General features: G+C 49.5%; 2 protein-coding genes across 3 annotated transcripts in view; both read left to right on the forward strand.

The window, feature by feature from the left end:
- The window catches only part of CYSTM1 (cysteine rich transmembrane module containing 1), a 426,226-nt gene that overhangs the window by 147,667 nt on the left and 256,088 nt on the right, over positions 1–22,471 (forward strand). The window lies entirely within an intron of this gene.
- PSD2 (pleckstrin and Sec7 domain containing 2) overlaps positions 3,728–22,471 on the forward strand; it is a 50,599-nt gene continuing 31,855 nt past the window's right edge. The window contains exons 1-3 of one of the 2 annotated variants that reach the window (XM_062605271.1): positions 3,728–3,749; positions 18,284–18,386; positions 20,072–20,410. In XM_062605271.1, the coding sequence (XP_062461255.1) occupies positions 20,133–20,410 (278 nt within the window). In that variant the 5' untranslated portion in view covers positions 3,728–3,749; positions 18,284–18,386; positions 20,072–20,132. Of the gene's footprint in view, positions 3,750–18,174; positions 18,387–20,071; positions 20,411–22,471 lie in introns of those variants that run through there. The other variant, XM_062605272.1, reaches the window with a different exon arrangement.

Consider the following 22,471-nt stretch of genomic DNA (forward strand, 5'->3'; position numbering starts at 1 on the left):
GTAGCAGGGAGGTCCAGGAAGGCGGCGGAGGGGGAGGGACGGGGCCACTCCTCCATCGGTGGGACTGCAGATTATTTTGCATGGATTGTTGAAGAGAAAAGGGAGCTGCGTTGGTGAAGGGACCTAAAAATCCACAGAGCTCATTGCTGGGGTAAGTGCAGATGTGAGCTCCCCTGCGCTCATTGTCATGCGGTGCCTTGATCCCCCCTCCCCATCCGATTTTGCTCAGTTATAGTGGGTTTGGTTCTTATCGGGATTATTCGATGCATCAGCTGTATGCTTCAGTTGCTAGAGATTGAATCTCCCTGGTACGTGTGTGTGTGTGTGTGCGTGCATGGGGAAAGATGCCCGTTCTCTGAATGTACATTGACACATTTTTCCAGCTCCCAGTGGCGTCTCGTCGGAGATGTTACACTACAGCATGCTGCACACACACACTGACGGTGCTGCTGTTACTGCTTTTAAAATCTGCTCATCCGCGCAGTGACAGCAAAACTGGTTTGGGCAGCTGAAAATTAAAGGGGGGGGGGGGTGGTGGGGGTGGTCTTAAATCCCAATGCTCACTGGTAGGGGGCTCGTCTTCTTTATCCTGAGCCTGACATGTTCAGTATTATGTTTTATAACAAAGCTACATTTAAAGATCAATTCGGCAGTGGTTATTGCATCCAAATTACATGGTTGTCATGGAGATGGTACAGAGAAGCTGAAGTGATATGACTGCATCTGGACTGGAGTGGGGCTTCACCACCGACTGAGATCCTGCCTTGCCTCCTGTGTCTTTTTGTCTGTGCTAGGTTACAATTTCTTTTAATCTTCAAGGGAGCAGTACCATATTAGAGGATTTAGAGGTCGAGCTGCTGCGAAGGGTGTGCGTTGCCCCCGTTCAGCACTGTGTTATTACAGTAATTGTTATATTAGCATCTGTGTCTCCCTGAATTTCTTCTACAAGTCTGGGGAGGAGGAAGGCGTGAGAAGGACAGAGTTTCCTGAGCACAGCCAGGGCTGGGAGTACTTTCCAAAGGATACCTGCCATGCCCACACCTCCCTGCTGGCTCCAGCATCTTGGGGGACAAAAGGGAAAGGGTTCTCTGATTTTAGCCATGTTTTTCTTCCATTTTCCTGCCTTAACTTTGAGCATACAAGAAGCTGTTCACCTGCTCATCCCTGTACCAAGGGAATAGCATGGATTTTTTTGTTACCATATTTGTTTCCTTTGCAACTGGTCATATGAATGTGTTGGCAGTTGGGAAAGAAAATCCATAATTTATGAGAATAAAATTTTCCTGCTTAAGGCTAGCTAGAATACAAAGAGTATATCTGTGGGAAGGGCATGTTATATGTTACAGATGTGGATTTCTCTAGCGGCTGGGAGTAAATCACACTATTGTGCTCATCTTCATTATTTTGGGGTGTTAGGCTGGCTTTAGTCAATATTTAATCTGAGCTCATTGTGTGCTCACACAATAAATGTGCAATTTGGAGCCTAACTTTACACCTATAAAATGCTTTGGGAAGTGTGTGTGGTATTGTCTCCATAAATGCAATTTCACCCTTTTTCTGTAAGACCAAGCCTATTGTGAGGATGTAAATACAGGAGAAGGCTCTGGTGGAAACAAGCCCATCAGAATGGCAGGGTTTCTCTAATTGTATCACTAAGCATAAGAGAGAATTAATTACTAGGATAAACAGAGCTTTGTAGCTGTTGGATCAGGGTAATATTTGCATAGAGTTCCAGGCCTGCACTACAGTAGCTGGTATTATGGCTTAAATTCCCCCCATGCCAGTAGATAATGTTTTTAGCCAGGAGTGTAGTGTATTATCATTAGGTATTTTTGTATTAAAAATATGCTAAATCCCCATGCTCTCATCAAATTGTCCATTGCAACTGCTCCAAAGGGTGGGATTCAACTAGGATTTTCTTTAACATGATTTTTCCAGTCCAAGTCCAAGCTAACAATGGATAAAGTCTGAAAGTGGGCGACCGAGCCCAGAGGGGAAGTCAGGGAGATGGCTGATTCACAAAATGGATGGTTCTCATTTTGTCTCTTCTTTCCCCCTAAAAGTTAGGCACAAGTGTAGTTGAGGTGGGTGGTTTTCCCTGGAGATCTCCTTGAATCCATGAGGCTGGAAGCCAAATAGTTCTGAATTAGTACTGAGTTTCCTCCTGTCTCCGTGCAGTGTCATCCTCCAGTCCACCCTGGGACATGGCTGTATTATCCTCTGGGTAAACTGAGGCTTTGGTTGGTCAAGTGACTTTGCCAAAGTGACAGCAGCAGCATTGGGCAGAGGATACAGGAGCTCTGACAGCAAACCCCTTTCTTTGGCCACCAGGCCAGTTCAGCATCCAGACTGTTTGGTCTTGTTCGTAGGTGCAGTGGGAAGCAGTCCATGCCCATGGAGACTGGGTGGATGGAGTAAGGGTGCTCTTTGCTGAGGCCACTCATTAGAGCTGCATGGCAAGAGGGAGTTGAGCAGCTTTCCACCAGCTTCTGTGGTGTGCAAGATGAGGACATGCTGTCAGACCCCACCTACAGGGTAACTGAAACAAAGCCCCCTTTGGTGTCCTTGTTACATGACCCTTTACATGGCTGTTCACATGGAGGTGAATGTTTAATGCTCAGCAGGAGATACTTGTCTTATTTCTCTTTATGGTTGCATCCAGCTCTGAGTGTGAAGCCTTTACAGGTGTCTTGGCTTTCTGCTGTCCCCACTAGTGCTGCTTACATGCTGTAATACCCTGTATTGCTCTTCCTGACTTTAACCTATAGCCCCATTCCTCCTCTTCCCTTGTCCTTCCTTTTTTGTCCCTTTCCTCCATGAGTTTTTCCACTGATGGAGATCCCTCCAACCAGTGTTGCCACAAGTTTTAGCCCATGCTGTGATTTTTATGTGCTGTGCTCATCCACGTTAAAGGGACTGAAGTGAAGTCTCCTCTCAAGTCTGGAGTGCCTTCTCCACCTGTGGAGTTTCCCCATGCGGTGTTGGTGGTTCTGCCCGGAGCTGGAGTTGGTGCTGGCTGCTAGAAGGAAATGGAAAGGCCTGCTCAGCTCAGACATCTGTGTGTGGCCCTGCTGACTACCACAGGTTGATGGTGTTGCCAGAAAGATGCTCTCAGGCCTGAGAGAGAGCTGCTGCTACTGCCACCAAAGCACTGGCTATCGGCTGAGGGATTCCTGCTGAGGGAAAAGTCTGCTTGGACACTGGAGTCCCTGGAGTGGGTGATCTGCTGCTCCAAATGACCACATCTCTTGAGGTTGCTGCTTGCTCTGCTCCTTGACAACAGTCTTTGTTCTGGAGACATCTTGCAGGATTTGCTGAGGGTGAAAACATCCTCCTTGCCCTTTCTGCAGAGAGAGGCCCTTCTCAGGGGTGTACTGGGACAGGATCCATGTGAGGCTCAGTGCATCCAGGCTCTCAGTGGTCAGATGTGTCCAAAGGAGTCATACCATGAAGCTCACGGTGCTTCTCTGTGGCATTTATTGTGCAGGAATCATAGGTGAGAGGGACAGGCTCAGTTGTGGCTCCCTCCACTGTTACCCCTGGGAGGTGGCTGACAGGCTCACTGCTGGAGAGGCACTTGTCCCATCTGGACAGTAACCACCTCACCCTTCATCCTCACTGCTGGCCCTTTGTCTTCCTGCAGGAGCTCCAGGAGACGGGTGGCTGAGATGCTCAGGGAAGTCCTTCTCTGCAGTCCATAACCTGGCTTTCCTGACCCTGGGCAGCACCTAGCTCTGCTCAGGTCCCAGGTAGGGACACTAGTGATTCCTTATGTAGAGCAAACACTGCTCCTGTCACTGAAGCAGCCCCAGTGCTCCCTCACTTGCACCAGGCAGGGCCAGAGAACATAAGGAGCTGCAGGCAGCCTGAACAGAGACAGTGCAGCTGAACCAAGCCTCTTCTTGTGCTTTCCATGCTTTTTCTGGGCTCTGGGCTTCAGCCTGGCTCTGGGCACATGATTTGTCACCTGCTTCTCCACCACCACTGCTTACATGTCCTCCACTCCTTCCTCTTCCTCCTTCTCATCTCCCCACACCCTCGCCTCATGGTTTTTGAGCTCTGTGGCATGTGAACCATTCTTGAAGGGCCTTGCTTCATCTCCTCCTAGGTCCTAGTCTTATCTGAGGCATCCTGAGGAGCTCTCAATAAGGGTAATGTTGATGGGATGCCCTGTTGTTGCTCTTTGCCTTGAGGGCTCAAGAAAGGGGCAATGTTTCCTTTCAAGCATGATGGGCAAGGGATTCATCCCAGGATTTTCTGCCTTCCTATACAGCATGGGACATAGCTTGGTTCCTAGGATCATCTCCCAAGGCCCTACAATGGCAGAGCTGTAGTCCACTGGTTTTGTATCTCCTGCTGGAGCTTTAAGCACATTGTGAGGGTGGCAGGGAGCATGTTGGGGACAGGACCACTCCGTGATCTTCTGCATGAAGTGTTTTCTCAACTGAGAGGAGGCTCACAGCTGGATTTGGTGCCTTGTGCAGTCATTTCCCATCCTGCATCCCCCTTCCAGGCAGTGCAGCTGAGCTCCTCATCTCTCTGTGGCCTTTCTGCGGCTCTGTGATTGGCAACTGAATGCTCCCTGAACAGACAAAACCTGAAGGTCTGCATTAAGGGAGCAAATCTCAGTGCTGCTCCCTTTTTGGAGGCTGAAACATGTTCCTCTGAGCTCTCCTGGTCTGCATCAAGCAGGAAAACTTACATGAGACTCAGGTGACTGGTACACTTACGGTTCACCAACCATAGTGAAACCCCCAGAGCAAATGATGTGAGCTCAGCTGCCTCTCTCAGTTCTCCTCCTCTCTGTGTCGCTTGTCTCTCTGTTACTTTCTTGATATGAAAAAAACCCCACCAAATTTGGCCCAAATATTTTTTTCTTTTAAATGCTTAAAAACTGGGAAGTTTGTAGGGAAGTGCTGAAATAACAAACTAAATGGAAGGGATTCTACTTTGGTTTCCAGTTTTGGTTATCTGTATTTGCTTAGATGCTCCAAAGCCAAAGCATAATGCTCTGTTCTTGTGACCTTTTTTCTTCTTAACACTTTGGGGATTCTTATTTGAATCCAGCTCTTCCGTGGCCTCAGCACAAGAGCACACAAATGTAGGTGTGATTCAGCTGAGCTAAAATTGCAATTTTCGGGCAATGAACAATTTTTCCAAAAAATTACCCATGGTTCTGGGAAAGAGCCTCATGGAAATGGAGAGGGAGCTCCCTGTGGTGCCTTCCCCACCTCCCTGGAGCTGGATGGGTAGAGGCCAGCTCAGAGGAACATCCATGTGCTGCTCCATGCAAAGCAGGACTGACAGCATCCTCCACAGCAAGCCCTGTGCAGAGGCCTCTGTCCACTATATGCAAGGCCACTTGATGTTGGTCACATACAGAAGGAGACTGCACCATCTCCAGTTCACCTCAGCCTTCCCCTATTGCATGTCCTGAAGCAGCAACTTCTTCCCACTGTGCTTCCCAGCAGATGAATGCTGCAGAGCTGGATGAGATGCACAAGGCTCCCAAGGCAGAGCTCCCCCGAGGTGGGGCTCTGCTCCTGCCAAGCTTTGCATGTTTGGTCCTCAAAAGGGCACTGGGTACCCAGGCGGTGGAAGTGGATGGAGACAGACTGAGACCCTGGTATTTCAGACACGCTCTAGGAACAAAAGCAACCGAGCTATGGACACAGCCTGCCCAAGCAGCACACGGGCATGATGGGGAGCAGAGGTGGTTTCTGGCCAGAAGGGGATACACAATGCAGGGGGATTCTGCTAAATTAAAACCACATATTTGTCTTTGCTGGTACCACGGAAGCGAGGGGAGCAGGCGAAAGGGAAGTGAGGAAGCTTTATTTAATTAGATTATGAGGCCCCAAAGGCTTCAGACTCATAAAAAATGAAATTATTTTTGTAATTGAAGATGGAGTTTTTGCCAAGTGCTGTTTTAATGAGTATTTAGGTTTCATCTCATAAGTTAGCAACACCAGGCAAGGCCAGCTATTCGAGCCACCCCTCACCAGAGCCCTGAGCTTGCTGCAGCAGGAGCTGGGTGCCTGCAGCTGGGAATGGAAAGGGCATCCTGTGTCCTTTCAAGGGTCTTCATCTAGGCCCCTTGGTATTCTCTTACCACTAAAACTCACTTTCTTCCCCAGGTCCCAGGAGGCAGCTTTCTCTATTGCTTAGGTGTGGAAACTGAGGCAGCAGATAACCACAGGGTTTGTTTTCCTCCCAGAAGCAGAGAGAATTAATTTGCTGCAGCAGCTGATGCAGTTCCCTTTGATAGCTCTTTCCTAGGTGTGATGGGTGCATGGCACTGTTGGACCATGGCATCACTGTGGCCTTTGCTGGATGGATGTGCAGAGGGGCAGCCTGGCCAGATCTGCCTGGCTGTCTTCATCCCAGACAACCACCCAGAGCCTGTCACACACATGGCAGTAGAAGTAGAGTGTTCCTGGCCCCCATCTGGCCTGATTCCCTGAACCAAGATGGGATGTTGGGCTGAGAAACCCTCAGCCACCCCCTTGCCTTGACTTTGGAGTGCTGTGTGAACTGGTCTCTGCTCCTTCTGACCCTTCCCTCTCCCAGTCCTGCTGTCCCTACTTGTCATTAAACCAGCAGGCTTATCCCAGCCAAGAAGCCTATCAGCAGCTGGGGCACACGGATGCTCTCACCTGGGATGTCTTGATCCCAGCAATGCAGAATAGGAGAGCTGGCAACTGTCTTACAGAACAGAAAAGCATCCTGCCTGTCTGTTAGGCCAGCCCTTGATTTTAGGCTCCCTCTAATTAGTTGTTTTGAAAGGACTAAGGCAGGTGATGAGCATTTGCAGCTCACCCTGTGTTGCAGGCAGTATTTCTGAGGTGCTCAGAAGCGCCTGTCTGCAAGGAGACAAAAGCCTCTGCTCATCATTTATTAACTCTTTATAAACTAAATACATTTATGCTTTATAATAAAGCATGACCTTCTTACTGGCAACCTCTCCCTACCCTTCCTTGGGTGGTCCTTGCTGTGGGCTGTTCCTCACAGGCAGCTGCCAGCCCCCAGTACAGCATCCATAACCACTGCAGCCATGGAGTCTGTCTTGTACCACTTCTGTTTGGGACGGTGCCTGCTCCTGCAGCTGCTTCCCAGTGTCCACACCATGTACTGTGCAAGGGTGTTTGATGTGAGGACCTGCCTCTGGCATGGAACCTGGCAGTGTGAGGCATGGGACACTAGGATGGTCATTATCCCTCACCCCCAAATCATAGCACTGTCTTAAAAGAGCAAGAGATTTTTATCCCAAGCTTTTGGAGCTGCCTGCTTTTGCCACTTGGAGCTGTGGTATTCTCCATGATTCCTCTGCAGTTCTTTCATTTTTGCATCGAAGAAGGGGGAAGAGTTGAGTGCCTGGTGGGAGTATTGGAGCAGAGCTGCCTGGGGACGAGCAGCAGAGTAGCAGCTCCAGGTGAAACACAGACTTGGATGTGCAGCATCACAGCACAATCACAGCGTGATAGCAACACCTAAAATGCAGATGTGTTACTATTACCAGGAGAGAAGTGGCCACAAATTACAGCACCTCCTGGTAGATGTAGGGAATGATCCTGTAGCAGAAACTTGTACTTTAACATTGATGCTTTCTGCAAGCACAAGCAGAATGATAGGGAACCCATTGCTCTCCAGGTAACAGCAGACTGTAAGGAGTGCACCTTGGTGGCCCTGTACCTTTAATTTTGCATGCTATAAAAGTCAGATTCCCAGTGTCAGCCATAGGATGCACAGCTTGCACCATTGTCTCAGGCTGCATGCTCTCACAGCAAGCCCAGGTGCCACTCCTCCTGTGCCACTGTGTCATTGGGTCACCCGATGAACCAGGCTGAACGGCGTTCTTCTCCTGAACCTTTATTTCATCTTTACAACACACTTATTTCTGGCAGACCCCTCTGGCCTCTCTGCATCAGTGAAGACTCAGTCCAGGATGTAATACATCGGTTCCTAAAGTTGTTGTCCGATGCCTAAATGTAATGAATCTAAGGAGCAGGAGAAAAGCTCTGAGAGCTCTGTGCTTTAAAGAAAGCCTGCTAAGGGGCAAAATGACATACTGCAGTCTGGGATAGCAACTCCTCTGTAGCCTTGTCACAAGATCTGGTGCAAGGCATTTCTTGTGTAGGGAGACTGGGAGAGCTTCAGGGTCCCAGAGCAGGTGTAGTTTAAAGCAGTGCACTGCCCTGATGCAGTTATGTCAACCTGATGATGCTTTTTGCTCTTATAATTCCCTTGAGGAGAAGAAATGGCCCTGTCTCTATAAAGAACCTTTACATCAGTGTAGAAGCATGCCTGTTAGAGTTATATTCCTTTATCAGGAAAATCACACTCCTATTGGAGTGGTTATCCAGCACATCCATTAAGGGCAGACCAAGCCTCTGCACAGGAGCTGCAAAATGGCTCCATCAGGTTTGCAGTACCTTCTGGGCAACTTGCTCGGGTTTCAGAACAAGTCAGCCTCAACAGTTGATGCTGCTCAGATCCATGCTTAGAGAAGGGAGTTTTGGTTGTGTCAGAAAGTGATGTTCTGGGCGGTGCTGCTCACAGGGTCCTCATGACAGCAGCCCTTCCAGAATGGAGAAACCTACTCAGAAAACCTCACCGGTTCTTTGTGAAGCATCTGTTTGCTCAAACTGAGCGCACAGCAATGCAAGCTGGAGCCCCTTTCATCTGCCTGGGAGAAGAAAGAAGACTTGCAGGTCTCAGGAAGGGCGGTTCTGTACTCATTAGCTGTGTGATGAAAGCAGAAGCCTGTCTGTGGACAGCTGTGTACAGAGGAAGCTTTTGCAGCTTGAATGTGGCTAGCAGTGCTGCGCAGGAGGCCTGTTGTCTAAGAGTAGGTGTCTGCATCATAAACCTCAGCAGTGCCAGGCTGTGGAGGTCTCGCCACTTCACGGTGAACATTGAACTGGAAAAACAGAGTGTGTTTTTCTGATTGTAACTCAGACTCCTAATACATCTCAGATGCAGTCTTTCTGCTGACTCCTAAGAGAGCCTGGGGGCTGAGCTCAGCTGGAGGTGTCTGCATTTGAGGGAGATGAATCCTAGTCAAAGTGCTTTTCCATGTGTTAAAGCAAGTTCTGGTATAGTCAAGTTCCTGTTGCCATGTTAAAGATGGTGATAACGTACCGTATCCTAATGGAGCAGTGAAATCCTGCTTTACTTGCAGTGGCTCCATCCCAGTCTGTAAGTTCTGTAAAGAAATATGCAATTACCTTTTTGGTCATTTGTTGACTCTCTGCACCCTGCAGGCTGCAGTCTGGGAGCCTGAGCTCCCATTGCTGCAGAGGTGTGATGGACCAAGCAAAGACATAGGTGATTTTCCTAGACCACTGTCCTATCTCTTCCTCTGTAGAGGCTTGCTCTCTTCAGTTTGCTTCCCAGATGTCTTGATTTGGTCTTGATGATGTGTAAAATCCCTTCATATTAGGTTGTATTTTCTCAGGCTGCTCCTGAGGTCCTCTGGGCAAACAGCTTTATGCCCAAGCAGAGCTGCTGATTTCAGTGGAAATGCCATGTTTCATGCCCTGACACTCTGCAATGTTGGGCAGTGAAGTTTTGGTCCTATTCCCTGTCAGCAAATCCTGGCCAAGCCTGTGTTCTCAGGCCAAATGAAGTGCATCTCAGTTTGATTCAGGTGAGGGAAGCTGATCTGCCTTTCCTTCACAGGGATGCAACTAGAAAATCCCCACTTGTGGGAGAGATACCCAACTGTTTCCCTCACCTTTGGGCTTGGTTGTCTCACCTTACATCCAAAGTGGACACTAGTTGATCCCGTCTTAGGTTTTGCTTGCTGGAGGGCTTAGTCCTATCTGGACAATGTCCTGGCCTTCTCCAGCAGTGTTTTCTAGACTCAATGATTTCTAGGCCTGAACATCTTCAGCAATCAAGGTATGTGTTACGTGGTCATGGATGCCTTGGCATCAGTGCTCTTGGTTTGGTGGCCAGCTGGAAATACAAGTTGGCCAGGTTGACAAGGGGTCACTCAGTAGCATTCGAGTCTTGAACCAGTTGTTGTTCTACATGGGGATCCCAAGGACATGAGGACCAAAGTGGTGTGCTGCTGTGGCCTGGAGAGTGAAAGATGAAAACACACCTGATGGATAGAGCAGGGCTGAGTCTCTGCTGGGTAAAACAAGGACTGTTCTTCTCTGCTGAAGGAGCCTTAGTTCCCCTCCTCATATAGAAGAGACGCAAAGTTATTCCTTTTTCACTGAAGATGGTCCAGGATGGAAAGGCAGACCTTTTGAGATGTCTGTGGATGTATATAATCCCCAATACTTGCTGTTCTCTTCCTCAAAGGAGGATTCTCTCCCTGCTCCTCCAGCTTTTAGAGTGGCTGTCCCATTCACACTAATGTCATCAGGTTCCTTCTGTTGGTTCCCTATGGATGAAGGACTTGACAGTCTGCTTGAATGAATATAGACCTTGCCCTTCACAGATGAGTTCTGTGTGGAGATAAGGGAGATTTCATGCTCTCATGAATAAGTGAGGAGCTATCTGGTCTTCCAGGGTGATGCACATGAGCTGTGGGCAGCAGCAGCTGGGTTCAAAGTAGCTGTCTCTGATGTTAGCACCCACAAAAGCCTGATTGCTCTCTTCCCGCTTTCTTGGCAGGTCTGGGAAGTGCTCAGGAAGACCTTGTTCCCTGCAGTGCTCTCCAGATCACTCTGAGCTCCCAAGCAGCCCAAAGCCAGCACCCAGCCATCTCTTCAGGTTTCTGTGCTGTTGGACTCCATGCCCCTTGGGCTGGGGTCCATTTGTCTTCAAACAACTTGTCTACCAACAGAGCATCTCTAAAGATCTGGTGTCTTTACTAGGCCTCTATGAGGAAAGGGTTTTTCCTCATCCCCAAATGAGAGGTTTATTGATGTGTTGGAGTATGAAGGGAAGTTCCTTTTCATTTCATTCTGCGTTACCAGTCTCCATCATGCTGGATGTTTCTTCTAGTGGACAAGAAAGATGGGCTGCCTCCTGCAACCTTGCTAAGGTCTCGCAGCAAGGCATTGCATAGGTTTAGTGTTGATGGCATGGCAGGAATTTCATTGTCTGGGTCTGAGTCAGCTGCTGGCCCTGTTTTATTAATTTGGGTACAGGGAGAATGTGGGGAGGGAGGATCAAAGCAAAAGGAGGATAAAAAGGGGGAAGAAGGCTGTTTCCATTTAGGGTTATGAGAAGCAGTTAGAGCTCTTGTGGACTTTTATGGAAGGTAACCCTGGCTGTGGGGAAAGCTGGCTTTAATGAATTCAATTACAGTGCTGCACGGAACTGGATGGAAAGGTCCCATAAACAGCCTGTTTCCATAATAAAACATACTGACAACCAGGACAGAAGCCCAGTATACAGCCACCTGAACTGTAAAGCCCCACATCAAGAAGGTGAGCACCAGAGCAAATAGACAAAGGTGAGGATGGAACCAGCTCTGAGCTGAGCTAAGGAACCCTGCTACTCACAGCCAAAGAGGGATAAGGTTTCTGAAGTCCCCTTTGAAAACTCGTATCTTGAACAGCATGGGCTGATTATGAGCTGTTTGCTCTGCACCAACACAGGATTTAAGTCACTGGGACCCACCTGCTGCTCAGACAAGCACCCTGCTCTCAAGCTCTTTTCTTAGCTTGGGACTGCCTGAAGATGGGGTGCCAAGGCATAGAAACCCTCTGCTCCTTTCCCTCTGCCTTTGCCTCCACGCCAGGGAGGGGTGGTACGGATCCTTGCACATTGGGAGTCTTTTGGTGTTCCTGTAACCTGCCTTTACATCTGAAGGCTTTATACCTGCACTGCAGGCTTATGGCCTTAAGCTCCTGCAGCAACCAGCCACCTTGGCCAGATCCACTTAGAGGGGAGCATGGTCTTGGGGAGGCAGCAGCAATAGCTGCTGCTATATAGACAGGGAGCTGCTATAAGAGCTGCTGTAAGAACAGCTCCCTATCTATATAGGGAACTTCCTATCTATATAGGGAGCTGCTTTTCTCCTCCTCCCCAGGGTGCACTAGAAGTTTGCCCTCCTTTGCTGCTCCCTCTCTGGATTTCTGCTTCTCTCTGAGCCACAGGAGGATTCGTGTGAATCACAGCAGCTTTCTGCCCATGGGGAGCCCTGCAAGGTCTTCAAAGGGGTCAAGGATTGCTTCTGCAGGAGTGGGGATCTAAGGCTCAGACAGACCCCACTAGCTACTCTACCCCTGATAGGACCTTTGTCCTCCCATAGTCAAACCTGGAAGTCCTGGATGGGGTTTTAGAGGAGCCTGTTCCAGGAAGACAACTGACCAAACACACTCTCTAGAATAGACGGACAATTCAGGTCCCTGTTCATCAGCTGCCTGGACCTTCCATCTCAAGTTCAGCTTCTCCTGGGGGACACATAAGTTCACTGTCCTTATGCTTTGGCCCTTTTTTTTTGCAGCTTAAGCAGCTCCTACCACCTCACCAGGATGTAAAGTGATGCTGCAGTCCAGCCTTTCACCATAGGCTGGAGACTGTGACTGTGTTTCCCCTCTGCAAAGAACGGTCAGGTCTGAATGATGCATGCACAGGGCTGGAGTAAGGCTCAGTGCACAAAGTGCTGTGTAGCCAAGGTTTTAGCACAAAGAAAAGGACATGTGAAAAATACTCAGTGTATTCTCTTATGTCCCCTCTTTTAGCTGCAGAAGAGTGCAAACAGGAAAGCTGTTGAGGATTGTAAAATTCAGTTTTATTGTTTTATATAAACAAAACCCTGCCATTTTTTCCCCAAGCTGAAGTTTTGCAGGAGTCATTTGGCTCTGGAAGTGAACTAATTGCTCTGGGGGCTCTTAATAAAAATTCAAACTAAAGAGCTCTAGGATTTGGCTTCAAGAAAAAGTATGTTCCATGCACAGTGATTTCTGATTACCCAAAGGCTCCTTTTTTTAGCATGTAGCTGGTTTATTTTAGTCTGTGGGATATGTTTTATCCATGGCCTCTTTTCTGCACTGCAAGCAAAGGATGTAGGAACTGCAGTTTAAACTGTCAGTGATGGGTAGTTTATACTCATGGGACAGTATATTGCCCATGAGCAATGACCCACAGTACCCCAGGGGCTCTGGAAAGCACATCATTGAGTGCTCATATTTCTTTGCTGAACCACATTTCCTTTTAGCCCAGGTGAGTGCTGGCATGCAGCGGTACCCAGGCTGGCCCTGGAGACTCTCATCTTGTTGGGTCCCAGAAACCCAGTTTGGGGCTCCCACAGCATTGCATTGGCCCTTGTCCACCCTAAGTCCCAACCTAAGTTGGGTTAGGAGTGGTGAATACACAGACCTGACCCCCTGGTGGGTGTCCAATCTCTCCCCTTCTGGAGAGCATCTCTCACTCCTTATAGCCCTCCGAGGGCACAGAGCAGTGCTCCTCTAACAGGTTTCTGGGAGCAAGAGGTTGAGTGGTTTGCTTTGTCTCAGAAAGGCTGTTGCAAAGCAGGGATAGGATGGGTTTTTCAAGTCACAAGTAATCAAAACTGGTGCTGTACAAATCTTTGCTGTGTCCACATCTTGAGTTCACTGGGCAGTATGCTCTCTCCATCTAAAGACTGTAATAGAGCAATAGGAGTAATAAACTTAGAGAAAATCCAAAGAAAGGTAGTCAAAAATGCTCCAGGGGGTGGAGCAGCTGTCAGATGAGAACAGGCTAAGAAGGCAGGGACTTCAATCTGGAGAGAAGAGGTGAGAGGTGATTATGATTGAGGTCTTAGAAGTCAGACAAAACCAGGCCTCCAGCTCATGGAAGAAATAAATGAGAATTTTCACAATAAGAATGGTAAAAGCTTTTTAGTTTCATCTGTGTTGAAAGGGCAGAGGTCAAAGCAGAGACATAAGAAGAAGAGGTACTTCAAAAGGAAGTACCATGGCTATGATCTTTCCATCTCTCTGTGGGTTTGCCTCCTCAAAGAAGCCTCATTGTGCTCATGCACACAGCTTCTGCCCAGGGTGATGTGCTGCACCTGTATTGTGTAAATTCATTGGTGAGTTGGGTCATAAAAGCACATCTCTTCCTGCTCACCAGCCACATCATGGGTGGGATCAACATGTGTAGATCAAATAGCCATAGGGCATGTTTCATTCCTGCTCCAAGGGGATGGGAGCTCAGAGCACATGGTTTATCACAGCAGAAGATGTTACTGCAGGCATTTTAGCCCAAGGAGTTCAAGGGCTCTCTCTAACAGGAGTGACCAAGGGAATTTTTAAGCTGTTACAAAACCCAAGCCAGATGCCCAGAAAACCAGGTTTGGCACATTAATGCTTCCTGCTCCAAGTAAAGCAGAAGTCACGCAGAGCAGCCTGGCTGTAAAGCAGATGGGGACACGGCCCAGCTGCACACAAGGGGTGGAAGGTCCCAGCATCTTCCTTCCCCTGGGGTCTGCACCCAGCATACCCCAGAGTGGGGCAGCCTGCCTTGCACCCCTTCCCTTTGCAGGCATTCCCCCACCTCCCCACTTCCTGAGCTTGACTCTGAGGTTGTCGGATGAGCACAGGATCTGCTTGCTTTCTTCTTTGTCTCCATGGGATCCACATCCCAATGCACCTTTCTCCTCCGTGTCATCCCTGTACCTCCTGCTCACCCCTGGACACCCTTGCAGTGCCAGGGTGAGGACAGAGCCCTCATGAAGGAGCTGCTGCCCCATCTCAAGCCTGAGGAAACAGAATGCGGAGCAGCAAGGCAAAGTAAGGCTGCAGCATGAAGCAGCCCAGCTCAGCATGAGCTTGAGGAAAAGCTCATGCTCGACTAAGCAGCAGGATCCTTCGCTTTCCTGTGTTGCAGCAGCCAAGCGGTTACACAAAACTGAAGTGGGAGCCTTTCCAGTTCCTAACACAGGGAAGAAAATTAAAAATAAATCATTTCCCACCAGCCATTCAGCTTCAACAAAAGCTGGGATTCTTCCAGAGCCAGGCCCTGAAAGAGCTGCTGTGTGGTTTCCAACCCCTCACACAATCAAGGCAAACTTTCCTGTGTCTTTGCCCAGCCTCTTTGGGACTGGAGCTTCCCTGCAGTGGATGCCAGCCCTGCTTTGCTGTCCCCATTGCAAATCCAGCCATCATCCCAAAGTAAGTGATGGGCATTTCTGCTTTTCTTCCCCTGTAACCATCCTTGCCCCTCCTCCTTGTGGTCCAGAGGCAGAATCTGACCCTAGGGGCAGAGCAGGGCTGGAGCAGGAGTTGTTGGCTGTCCTGTGTTGTTATTCTGTGGCACCGGGCACATAACAGCGGTGGGCTGGTGTCGCTGGGATTCTGATAAATGAAGTTCATAGCAGTTGGCTTTCTTGGATCTGGCCTTCAAGAAACAGCAGCATCAGAGGTCCACAAGGAAAGGGATCCTCAGTCCCTTCTGCCTCTCTCCCACCTTGCAGTGGAAGTACCAATCCCAGAACTAAGGAGGACATGGAAAGGCTTTGGTTAGCACTGGATCGTGGACACCTTGGCTTCTGTTAGTCTTTCCTACAGCACCAATAGCTTCCTGCCAGCATGAATCCGTGTTCTTCTGTTCATGTGGGCCTTACAGAGCTGCTCTGGCTCAAATTGACGTAACTGCAGCTTCACAAGTGTCTACAAATCAGCAGGGCCACAGCAGCCATCAGTATGAACTGTCCTGGCCAGGACATGTACCAAGTCTGTCCTTTTTCTTGCCAGACCCTTTTTCATATGCTAACCCATGTTACATTTGCAGGAGGCTGGGAGCAGTAGACATGCGAGTGATGCCCACCCTGCCCAGGGTGCACCTAGAGGAGCAGCAGTTACTTGGGAGGATGCCTGAGCCTGCAGAAAGGGCAAGACTCTGTGACTGTGTGCAAATCCATCGGTAGGAGCCCAGACACCACCCTCCATCCCTGAAGTGGGGGTGCTGGAGAGCTCTTGGCAAAGAAGAAACAGAAAGAAACCAGCAGGGACATGGGGACTATCAGCCTGCAGTCCAGCTCAGCCTCCTGTTGGTCAGGCTCTACTGCTCTGGGGCAATGCAAAGGAGCCCCAGAGAGAGACCTCTGAACACCTGCTCCCCCCTTGTCCCTACCCTCAGTGCTGCAGTGGCCTGGTAGAAGCTGTGGCTGCTGGAGCTGCACTTTCCTGCTTATTCAGAGCTAACAGAAAGGCACTGAAAATCCCTCTTTGGGCTCTGTCCAGCCTTGGCAACCTTCCAGATGTTTGCTTGAGGCAGATGTTCAACCAGCTGTTCCATCCTTGGATGTCTTCCTTTGAATCAGATTTGTGCCATCACAGCCTATGTCCTCTTCCCTTTGTCCATGTACCCCCAACCTCCCAGTTCCTCTGGAGCTCCCAGGAAGCCTCAACCACCCATAGCTGGGTGTGCTTCAAGTGACTGTCACTGCAAGCAGGAATCAAGTAGCTAGTGACCTGCTGGGTAATCCGTCATGGGCTGATAGACACTCAGTTTGCCTGCAGGCTTCAGGTGCACATCACAACCTCCATCCACGTGTGTGCAATGGAATGTGCATCCAACAAGAGATGTACAAATCTCAGAGGGGTCAGGAGACTCTGCTCAGAGCAGCTGGGAGCTGTTGGTCTTCCTGGCTCAGCAACAGTCTGTGCTTGCATCCTCGCAGGGCTTTCCTGGTGTCTCTTCTCCAGCAGGAAGGCAGGCCAAGGCAGAGCATGCCTAAGGGTTAACTACTGACTCCTCAGGCCTTCTTCCAGACCATGAACACCCCAGCTGGACTTCACAGAGGGTAAACCAGAGTAGGCACAATGCAGTAGTTTATACACAATAACACAAATGTTATTTTTTATATATTAATCATATAAGTTGGTTAAAGTTAGGAGGGCTGGATGGGCCATCGCACTCCCTAAGGTTTGCCAACATTTCTTACTCAGGCCTGTCTCCTAACCACATTTAGTTTCCTGTTTTCCTGTGCCAAGCTTTAGCTATTCGACTGGAATTTTGCTTCAGCAGTGTCTGGATGGCGGGGAGGTAGGGAATTTCAGCCCAACCCCTTTGGCTGGTTTTAAAACACTGGACTCAAAAAAGCTGCATTATTCATCTCATGTTAAGAAAAAGGCCAGCAAAGCTTTGCTGGGAAGGTTCCTCCAAAGATTTGAGCACTGGCTTTGCGTTGCATGTCTATATTATGCCTTCACTATGGGAAAGACAAAATCTCTCCCACTTTAGGTTTTCAGTATTACTGGAGAAGTCAGTGTGGTCATGCTCAAGAAAGTCTTGGAGGTTTGGCAGATGAGCTCCTTGAAGATGCTGCATTGGCTCAGCCCTGCTGGCAGTGCATGGGAAGACCAAGTGCCTGGGACTGATTTTGTGTCCTGGATTTGGTGGGACAGAGATTTGCAGATCTTTCATCTTCATTTGGGATGGCAGAAGAGCAAGGTAGAGGAGACCTGGCCCACATGTGTGAAACCTGAGGAGGACCTACAGGTCCTGTAGGTGGGATTCTGGGCCACAAAAGGCCAATGTGCTGGTGTCCCAGGATGCCTAGGCTGGCCTTTCTTGTGCCACGGAGAATTGGGCTGGCTGAGAGAGAGGCTGAAGGCCAATGAGTACCAGCCCAAAAGAGGGTGAAAGCGGATCCCTCCACTGGGACTTGACACAGATATCTGCTGCCAAGCTCCTCCATGGGCTCTTTCCAGACATTGGAAAGCAGGTGTCCTTTTAGGGCTTGATCTACCCAGCCTTGACCCATAACAGCTCACAGGCCATGGTACCCTTGTCTGTCTGTCTCTATCAACTCCAGCAAGCCTGGCCTGCTAGCTCAGGCAATAGTCTGTAGATGACACACCATCGGTGATGACCAGACCCGCTCCTCCAGCCTGGGGTCACCTCAGGGAATGGCATCACTGTCCCTGCCAGTCTGCATGTTACAGTATACTCTGCAAGAGAAATGTCACTACATCTGTGAAGTTGATAGGTCAGATTTGTGCCTCTAACCTGGATCTTGGTTTGTTGGTGGGGCTAGCGAGGACTGTTGGGGGAGATCCCTCTGTAAGACTGCTATCTCCCTCTACGGATCTGGTGGGTGAAATCAGATATTCTATGGACTCATCAAGTTTCTTCCTGCAACCTGCAAGCACAGGTTGCTCTGCTCTGCTTTAATTTGCTCTGCTTTAATTGGTCAGGGGGACTTTATAAAGAGAGAGGTCCTTTCTAAGGATTGCTCCTGCATTTGGTTGCTCCTGAAAGCCAGGGAGTGCAGAGGGAAGAATGCTTGCAGTGCTTTGCAAAGAACAGGCTGTGGAGCAGTGGCAGGAGGTCAGTGGGGTTCTCTTCTCTGGCCTGAGTCTCACTTTCTGATCCCGTCTTACAGGCAGTGACCCTGCAGGAACTGGAAGCTCCTGGTTGTGCCTCGTGTGATAGGAGCAGTGATGCTGTGACAGCAGGGAATGTACACAGATGCACCTGGAGAAAAGGTAAAGCTGCCAGTGTCACCTGGGAGGGACCTGCCCCATCTCATGACTGTGCCATGTGCTACCCTTGACAAATGCTTCTCCCCAGACCCACCCTGTGTGGGGCTCTGAACTCCTCAGCCCACCATGTATCTAACTGTGGGGAGCAGGACATGAAGGGCAGGCCAGATCCTGGGTCCAGTTTTGCCTGGGTTGTGGGACTGGAGCAAAGTCAGCCGGGGATTGGGGTTACCCTTGGGGTCCTGCTCAGTTAGGAACTCAGCACCTACCTGTGTGGATCTGCCTGTACCCAGGCTGTTGAGGGGTATTTAGGATTGAATCCCACCTCTCTCCTTGCCCAAGTGTAGAGGAATCATCAGCAGGGAGGAGGCTGCTGACATCTCCAGGGTGATGGGTTGTAAGGGCGGAGGAAGCTGTCAACCAGCACCTCTTGTTACTAAGAACTAAGAGCCCTGCACTGGCCCAGCAATTAGTGATTTTACCACTAACAAGAGCTTCAGCTCAGGAAGTTGAATCACTCAGAACCCATTGCTGGCATCTGAGCACCCTTGTGGCTTCTTAGAGGTGATGTATAATCCCTGGTTTACAGAGACGGAAGCTGAGGCTGAAAGTTGAAATGATCTGCTTGAGATGCGAGTTAGGAACAGAACTGGGGGGAGAATACAGGGGTTCCATCTGCCTGCTGTAATTGATTAGCCATGCTTCCTATGCAGGTGGAGACAGATAATGTTTGCAAAATCAGCTGTTATCATGGTCAGCCTGAGCATCATACAGAAACTCCTGCTCCTACAAGCGATCATTTCTGGTGGCACTCGACTGCAGGGGTTGCAATGGAGAATCATAGAACAGTTTGGGTTGGAAGGGACCTTCAAAGGTCATCTGGTTTCAGCCCCCCACATGGCACTGGGGGCTATAGCCCATGGCAAAGGACAGTGCTTGTGAGACCTGCAAACCTACTGTCCATGGGCATGTTTGCCAATAAGGACATCTCATTCGTTGCAGTACAGCATCCTTCCCTTGCCCTCTAGAGAGCATTCCGGGGTATATTCAGTACAAATACTTTCGCCAGTCTTAGCTGGCAACTCATGACACCTTTCAGCAGTACTTGTGTGTTGGGAAAAGAGAAGTGTTACTCTGGCAGGCAAGAAGTTCTGCAGAAATGCAGAGTCAGCAGGGAGAATCACACAGCCTGAATCACATCCCAGCTGCTTAGATGTGTTCAAAAAGAATAAATCACACCTATCTCCTACTTCCTCTCTCTCTCCTATTTCTGCTGGGCAGGGAATAGTTGGGAATAGCACCATGGTAGCCAGTATGGGAAAATCAGAGGTGCCATATTCCTGTTCCCAGCCCTGCCATAGCTGTGTTAGTAACATTCTGTGTGGTGCAGGTCACCTGTGCTTGATGCTGGGACTGTCTGGGGGTTGTGGGAGCAGCAGGAGAGGGTGCCTGGGCCCCTGATGGCTCAGGACTACGCTGGCAGGTTTTCCTCTCTGGCTCTCACTGTGCTGAGCAACGAGCACCGGTCTTTGCCAAAGTGGCAAACCCTAGTTTGGGGTTTTTGCTTTTGCTCTGAGGAGTCAAAAGCAATGGGGGACATTTTGCTGTGCTCTGCTTCGAACTGCTGCCCCTCTGAGCTGTGATCAGCAAGCCCGTGCCTTTCATGACGTGTTTCTTCTCTGCTGTAGGTGGTGCCGAGCCTGAGCTGAGTGCGGGGAGGGAGCCCGTAAGCGCTGGGACGAGTAGAATATGAGCGAGAGCAGCCACGTCCCATGGCCGGCTGCAGATGGCTGCGAGCAGCAGACCCCAGCCCGCAGCAGTGGGGATGAGCCACCACCAGAGCCTGATGGGGAGCAGAGCCTGGCAAACGGTGCGGAGCAGGACGGCGGCATGGGCAGCCCCAGCAGCGCAGGTCCAGAGCACAGGAGGCAGGAGGACCCTGGTGAGACCCTCAGCAAGGAGCGGTGGCACAGCGTGCTGGGGTCCTCGGGAGCTCTGAGCATTGATGAGCAGGAGGAGGAGCTTGGGTGAGTGTGAAGCGATCCTAATGCTGGCTCAGGGCTGGTTTACGTGTGCTGGTTCTCAAGCCTCCCTGGTTTGGGTTGCTCTGTTCCATGTGTAACTCATCAGCTTTAAAAGCTGCAGCTGCTCTCATGCCTGAATGTGGCTTTTCACTCTTTTTCTCTCTGGGCCTCTTGCACTGCTTTTCCCTGCTACAAATGCAGAGAAGCTGGGGTTAGAGCCAGTGTCTGCCCACAGAGTCACTAAAGCAAAGGAGAAGCTTTAAGGGTCTCGAGGGTGCTGGCTGTGATCACTTTGGGATGTCCTACTTGCAAGTTGGAGATTCAGCTGCAGCCCTTACAGCACTTACCTGAAATAACTTGCCACAGAATCCTGGGAGGAGTATGGATGTTTCCCTTTACCAACAGAAATCATCCAGGGGTCTGTGTTGTAGTCGCCTGAGGTAGATGCTTCTGTGACTCTCTTGGCCCTGCCTGTGTACCTGCCCTGGCACAGGAGAGATGCTGCAAGCACCCATATGTTGGTGCTTCTATGATGTGTTTTTTTCACTGAATCCTGAAGTACTCTACAAGAAGAGGCTGAGTCTTGCTTTTCCCACTGAACCAGTTGAGGATTAAAGGGGAGAAAAATCATCCAGGGTTACTGACTCCCTGGCAGAGCTGGAGAAAGAAACCATGATTGCCCCACTGAAGGTAGGTTAGTGCAGCTATGCAGGAAATGGTTGCTAAAAAAGTTGAGGAAATAAAGTTTAGTACTAAAGCTAAAGCACAGCTAAAGCTAAACTGCTTGTGCTGCAGTCTGCATTAACTAGATCTGTTTTACCCCTTTCTAGTTTATCCCATGGCATCCATTAGCGTGCCAATATATCGGTTGTTAAAGCCCTATTTTCCTATCATTGTGGCTTTGCTGCCTAGAGGTCTTGCACCTTCCTAGAAGCCTCTAGCACACTGGCCTGGTTGATCAGGCAGGTCTCAGCTCTGCAGCCAGACTGTGAGCTTCACCAGGGAATGATATTCTCTGCTTTCAGCCCCATGAACTCATACAAAGGTAAAACTTTTTAATAGAGGTATCCCCACCTTTGGCTTGCAGATGCATTTAGTACCTCAGGTTTGGGACTGCTGCCTTTGCCCACACGTTTCCTCCCATGGTGTCCTATAGCATCAAGCAAGTCAAGTTCCACTAAGTTTCAGAAAAGCTTTTCAGAAAGCCTGCAGCACGTGGTTGGGGAAGCGCTGATTCCATCATGTCCTGCTCTGGCAGGACTCCCCACTCCCCCAGCACAGTGAGGTAGGTTGTACTTTATTACAACTAATTAAACAGTGAGAAACGACATGTAAACAGCTCAGTGTATAAAAACCCAGTACAGTTTGGCTGCAATAGGAAGGCAGTGCATTGCTCTGCGTGCCTTGCCATGAGCACTAAAACAGTGCTTCAGAGCTGACTGGGAAAGGCAGCACAGGCAATTAGATACAGTGTCACTTCAATACACTGACAAAAGGTGGTGATTACAATGCAAATAAATATATGGCTCCTTATTTAAGGAAAGCAATTGCCTTCCCTGCTGTGTAATAAGTAGGCACACTTCTCTGTGGGGAGGCTGTGTCAGGTTCATTCACACAAGTGAGGTCTTTCACTGTCTTCCACCTTAGCCTGGTTTTGTTTGGATTAGATGCAGACTACTTCTGAACTGGTGCAAGCTCTAGGAAGTCTCTTTGTCTTCTCTGGAACCACACAAGGAGAGATGTGATGTGCCTGACTTGTTGGTGCCCACTGACCCCTTCAGGGCCATGGCTCCTGCCCTGGTCTCTGCAGTCTGCCCTATGCAGCCTTTCCCACATTTTTGCCTGCTGTATGAATTTGGGTTCAAGAGATAATGAAAGGTCTGGAGAGTACAAGTGCTGTGATATGGACAGTTAATGGTAGTGTGATGGCTGTCTTGGAGGACCTAGGGACACTAAAAAGGGTTTTTTCCTTTGGAGTGGGGAGGATGTAGACCCTCTGTAGGGGAGGGGAGGTGGAAGTTCACTGGAGATGGAGGCTATTGCAAGAAGTTTGTCACTGCGATG

Source organism: Pezoporus occidentalis, unplaced genomic scaffold (assembly GCF_034315485.1).
Source record: "Pezoporus occidentalis ecotype Australia unplaced genomic scaffold, CSIRO_AGI_Poc_V1 ctg91, whole genome shotgun sequence".
Lineage (NCBI taxonomy): Eukaryota > Metazoa > Chordata > Aves > Psittaciformes > Psittacidae > Pezoporus > Pezoporus occidentalis.